We start from the raw sequence: 6,000 nt of genomic DNA on the forward strand, positions 1-6,000 counted from the left end.
TGTCACTGGGTCAAAATCCTGGCCTATCGAACCGTATTGCTGAAGCACTTTCACCACTTGGAAGAAAAAGATTTATGCAGAAGGTTCACCACCACCTTCTCAAGGGCAACAAGGATAGGCACTAAATGTTTGTCTTACTAGTGACAATCATAATCCTAAGAATGATTTTCTTTTAAATGCTGAAAGCTAGCTTCCAGAATCAAAAGTTAAACAGACTGAAAATAGAAAATCCTGGAAATACTCAGTTGATCAGGCAGCATCTGTGTAGAGAGAGACAGTTAATGTTTCAGGTCGATGTAATAGGTTTAAGTAAATGAAATGGGGGAGGATGGGAAAAGAGCAAAAGGGAAGGACTGTGACAAAGTGGAGGGCAGGAGAGATTAAATGACAAAAGTTTTAGAGATGCAGGGCGAAAGGGAGTGGTATTGGGCAAGTAAAGAAACAAGAGATATGTCTAGAGGAGGTGTGAATGGCATAACGATGAGTGAGAACTCACTTTTATGGGGGGGGAGAGGGCAAAAAACTAACTGCTTATTCATTTGGGGGGGGGAGGAGATTGCAGATGTGAACAGATCTTTATTTAAATTTGTTAACAAACCAGTCCCTTTAAACATTGAAATTTCAACTAAAGGCTTGAAGCCCTTTAAAAATGGCACCGGCACCTGTGCGGTGGTGCTGAATGCCGTTGCCGGGAACAGCAGCTGTCCCCTCTAAGTCATCGAGGGCGGCCGTTCCACCTCCTCCATTAAATGGGCCCCTGCACATTATATCGCGGGGGCTCTGCAGCGGCACCTCTGTGTCGGAAGGCAGCTGACTTCAAAGCGCGCCACCACAGAGCACGACGTGCTGATAAAATTCAGTCCTCTGTTTCTTTCTCCACAGATGCTGCCTGACTTGCTGAGTATTTCCTGCATTTCTGTTTTTATTGCCACTGATTGATTGTTCTTTCGAGCAGAACAAACGTTATTGGTTGTCATTTGGCTAGTGCTTGAGAGTCACTAACAGAGGGTACACAAACTGAGAACCATAAATAGTATTCAAAAGCACTCCCGTACAAAAGAACAATTACAGCTCTTGTCCTCAATCACAGTAGAAAATTACTCATGTTTTACCCCTGATGATTCCAGTATAAATACCAGGCCAAATAAGGTGACAGTGTTCCCTACTTTACTGTTTGTTAAATTTTAGCACACTTATCGTACTAAAATTACCCACTTAATTGTGTGCATGTATCTTTCATAATACAAGAAACTTTGAAGCAGTTATCAATCATTTTCCTAAATGACTCCATTATTTTTAGATTATACAGGAAGCCACTAATGCTGTGAACTACAAATAATTTAACACTCTACTTTTATTCCCGGAACCTGACTTCAACTCAGTTTAGATCTGAAGCTCCCACTAGCACCCCACAAGGGTCAAACAAATCTGAACTGTTGGATTCCTGTTCCTGTTGCATGGAAGTCTTAAATATAAAGTTACCAACCAGATTTCACTCTAACTCAAGACACTTCATAAGAATAGACAGCAAGCAAAGTAGGTCTCTGTTTTGAGGGTGCAGTTGAAGCAGTCAATATAATGTGTACCATGCACTGTATCATGCACTAAAATAGCTTATGTAATACGGACTACGAAAATAGAATATTTAAAACCGTCAGTAGAGCCAATGTTTTAAAAAGTATTTCAATCTACACCATTATCTCTCATTTTAATAAGTATTAACATAAAAAGAAACAAAATAACTGGCTATTTCAGGTTCGCGATTCTTGTGCTACAGCCTTGGGATACCTAAGTTTTAATCGAACTGGTCATCGTCGCCTGCTGGTGGAGTGCAGGAATCAGCCAGAGTTATATGAACTCTTAATATCTAACATATGCAAAGATGGCAAAATCAGTAAAGAATTTACAGATGAATTCAGAGTGCAAAAATTAGTTGGCCTGCCATCAGAGAGGTATGAAAGCCTAATACTGAGAAACATTACAAATTCTACAAATGGTCTGAAACATAGCTTAGCTAACATTAGTGAGCTTGTAATAAACTGTTTTCATTTTTTTAAACCAGGCTGGAAATAAGTGAAGGCCAGCTGGTGGTGGTCAAAGCGGACAGGAAAGGTAAATTATCAGTCTCCTTAAATACAACAGAGATTTCAATAAGGTAACTCACATATCTATTGAAATGGTACAACAATAACAACAACATATTTATATAGCACCATTAACATAATAAAGTGTCCCAAGGCACTTCATCAGAGCAATATAAAATGAAGTATGACACTGAGCTGCATAAGGGGATATTCGGTCAGATGGCCAAATGCTTGGTCAAAGAAGTGAGTTTGAAGGAGTGTCTTAAAGGAGGAAAGTGAGGTGGATAGGCAGAGAGTTGTAGGGAGGATATTCCAGAGCTTGAGGCCGAGGCAACTGAAAGCACAGCCACCGATAATGGAACAGTTAAAATCAGGGATGCACAAGAGGCCAGAATTAGAGGAGTGCAGATATCTTAGAGGGTTGTGGTGCTGGAGGAGATTACAGAGATTGGGGATGTGGGGTGGGGGGGGGTTGGTGGTGGTGGCGGGAATTGGTGTGGTGACGAGGCCGTAGAGGGACTTGAAAGCAAGATGAGAATTTTAAAATCAAGATGTTGCTTGACTGGGAGCCAATATAGGTCAGTGAGCACAGGGTTGATAGGGGAACAGGACTTGGTGCGAGTTAAGACACGGGCAGCAGAGCTTTAGATGACCTCAAGTTTACGGAGGGTAGAATATAGGAGACCAGCCAGGATTGCTTTGTAATAGTCAAGTCTGGAGGTAACAGAGGCATGAATGAGGCTTTTGGCAGCAGATGAGCTGGGACAGGGTGAAGTCCAGCGATGTTACGTAGGTGAAAATAGGCAGTCTTCGTGATGGCATAAGTATGAGGTCGGAAGCTTATCTCGCGGTCAAGTGTGACACCAAGGTTGTGAACAGACTGGCTTAATCTCAAGCTGTCTTCAGGGAGAGAGATGGAGTCAGTAGCTAGGGAACAGAGTTTGGAGCGGTGACTGAAATCAATGGCTTCTGTCTTCCCAATATTTAATTGAAGGAAATTTCTGATGTTAAATAAGCAGTGTCATAATTTAGCAACAATGGAAGAGTCAAGAGAAGTGGTGGTGAGGTAGACCTGGGTGTCCTCAGCGTATATGAGAAAACAATGCTGTGCTTTCAGATGATTTTGCTGAGGGTCAGCATGTAGATGAGAAATAGGACAGGACCAACGATTGATCCTTGGGAGACACCAGAGGAAATGGTGCAAGAGCAGGAAGAGAAGACATTATAAGTGATTCTCTGGCTACAATTAGATAGATAAGAATGGAATCAAGTGAGTGCAGTCCCAACCAGCTGGATGACAGTAGAGAGGCGTTGGAGGAGGATGGTGTGGTCAACTCTGTCAAAGGCTGCAGATAGGTCGAGAAAGACGAGGAGGAAAAGTTTACTTTTGTCACAGTCACATAGATGTCATTTCTGACTTTGATAAGAACTGCTTCAGTACTGTGGCAGGGGTGGAAACCTGATTGGAGGGATTCAAACATGGAGTTCCATGAAAGATGGGAACAGATTTGGGAAGCGACAACATGTTCAAGGACTTTGGATAGGTAGGGGATGTTGGAGATGGGACAGTAGTTTGCAAGGATGGTAGGATCAAGGATTAGTTTTTTGAGGAAAGAGGTGATGATGGCAGATTTACAGGAGAGAGGGACAACATGTAAAGAGAGAGAACCGTTTACAATATCGGCTAACAAGGGAACCAGAGTGAAAGTTGGGCGATCAGCAATTTAGTGGGAATAGGATCGAGGGAACAGTAGGAAACAAATTATGTCATTTTTATAAACTATATTGTTGTCAATGATTTGACCATCAGTAAAATAATGTAAATTAAAAGGCAAAAATTTCATGAAAAGTGAACAACCTTTAAAGTAAAAGGTATTGGAGTGCAAGTTAAATTAAAGTTCTTGTATCACATTAGCTGTTGGAAGCCTTCTCACCTCTGGCTATAATCCCCATAGCAGAGTTTGATCTCATAATCTAGACGAATAGTCCAGTCCAGCATTGAGGATGCACTTCATTATCACGAGTTTTGTCCTTGGGATGAAATGATGAACCAAAGTTCCATCTGGTTATGTTAGTGAACATAAAAATCCCAAAGCACTATTCAAAGAAAAACAAGAAGTTCTCTTGATACCCAAGCCAACTTTCTACATCTCAACTAATATCATGAAAAACAAAATTACTGCTTATTCATCTCACTGCTGCTGTCTTTGCCTATAGAATACTAACCAAAAATAATTTGTGTTTTTTATGTAAGGTACTATATAATTGCAAGTTTATCACTAAAAAAATGATTTAATTAATCTAAACTCTGGTTTTGTTTTAATCACAGGGAGATCAAAAACAGCCAGTTGTCCACATGAACAGAATAAAACATTGGCTTTACGATCAAGATCTGCTCCTAGATGAAAAGACTTGGACCGCTGAACCTCAGAACAAGATGTTATTTGCTGTTTCTATAACAAAATGAGTGCATCTTCAAAATTAAATGAAGCAAAAGAATTTAAATGATCTTGATCAGGCTATTTACCTCTTGCTTTGGATATAAACAGAATGTCAAACTTGCTGCAGTGTTACTCATGCCCATCTCAGCAGCAAAGTGCATAAAAAACTTTCAATGTATTCCCATTTTAAATTAAAGATGATGTCAGGCAAAATGATAGCATATTGTGAGTTTTCTTTGTACATTGTTACGATCTTCCTTTGCTGGTTAAGCTGCACCAATTAAAGTACTATATTTCAAATTTATTTATTTAGTTTCTTTGGTAGCTGATAGTCCTAGAGTAACACATTACGTCAGAGCCTCAACATAGTGGCCACGAAATTTGGCTCCGTCGCTCTACTGACTTTAAGGGTGCTAGCACAGGCATGCCATGTGTGCACTGGAAGCATGCAGAGTGAACGGATCATGATGTCAAACAGCCTCTTACACGGATTTAGCACACAATCTGCCATTTCAGACAGTGCAGGTCCAGTTAACATCCACTCTTAATCACTCCCAACTAAAATGTGTTTAGCTGTGTGAGAGACCATCCCTCTGGTGCTACTTAAAGGGATCACCAGGCAAGCTTCAGGTGAGGTGCTTTTAAGTTTCCCTTGTTGATGCAGAGTTCGTGGAAGGACTGTATTGAGTGTTTTTGGAGGAATTGTGTAAACTTTTTGGATTTACAAGGGAGTGGTGCTGAATCTTAACAAGGAGGTCAGAGGAGTTGGTTGGGCTGTTGGAAAAAAGTCTGCTTCGGTAATGGGGGCTATAGTCGCAGTCCCTCCTGGGCTGCAGCATGCCTTGGAAATAGAGCAGAGGCTGTAGGTAGGGGAAGCTATGCACAGAGGGAGGAGGAGGGCCCTCAATATAAGGCCCTACCATCCAGGCTTCTTCAGAGAGCACTTCTATCTCCACCTCAGTCAGGAGCAGTGTCTGAGGCACCTACATTTCACCATGGAGGTGGTGACTGAACTGTGCCACATCCTACAACCCTACCTACAGTGCACAGTAGGTCGAGGATGGACTGCCAGTGGCCATCAAGGTCATGGTGACCCTAAATTTCTAAGTTAACAGATCCTTCCAGGCGGGAGTTGGTGACATAAGCAATATTTCACATCAGGGAGGTGACTGAGGCCCTGCACAGAACGAGAGGGAACTTTGTGATCTTCCCTCTTAGTAAAAGGAAGCAGGAGGGGTGAGCACATGACTTTGCCAGGCTAGCAGAATTCCCAGTGATGCAGGTTGCAATTGACTGCATGCATATGGCTCTTCAGGGCCTACATGTTAATCGGGAGATGTACCACAAAAACACAGGTTACCACTCCATTAACATGCAGTTAGTGCACGACCATGCCCAGAAGATACTGTAGGTGAATGCCAGCTGTCCTGGCAGCAGCAATGACACATTCATTCTGCGGCAGTCAGGCATAGCTG

General features: G+C 41.9%; 1 protein-coding gene across 1 annotated transcript in view; it reads left to right on the forward strand.

Annotated features, from left to right (window-relative positions):
• Nucleotides 1-2,159, forward strand: part of ankar (ankyrin and armadillo repeat containing) — a 255,424-nt gene extending 253,265 nt beyond the window's left edge. The window contains exons 28-29 of the mRNA XM_068036280.1: nucleotides 1,756-1,952; nucleotides 2,063-2,159. Of these exons, the coding sequence (XP_067892381.1) occupies nucleotides 1,756-1,952; nucleotides 2,063-2,159 (294 nt within the window). The remainder of the gene's footprint in view (nucleotides 1-1,755; nucleotides 1,953-2,062) is intronic.
• Nucleotides 2,160-6,000: the final 3,841 nt, after the last annotated feature.

This window comes from Heterodontus francisci, chromosome 7 (genome assembly GCF_036365525.1).
Source record: "Heterodontus francisci isolate sHetFra1 chromosome 7, sHetFra1.hap1, whole genome shotgun sequence".
NCBI classification, from domain to species: domain Eukaryota; kingdom Metazoa; phylum Chordata; class Chondrichthyes; order Heterodontiformes; family Heterodontidae; genus Heterodontus; species Heterodontus francisci.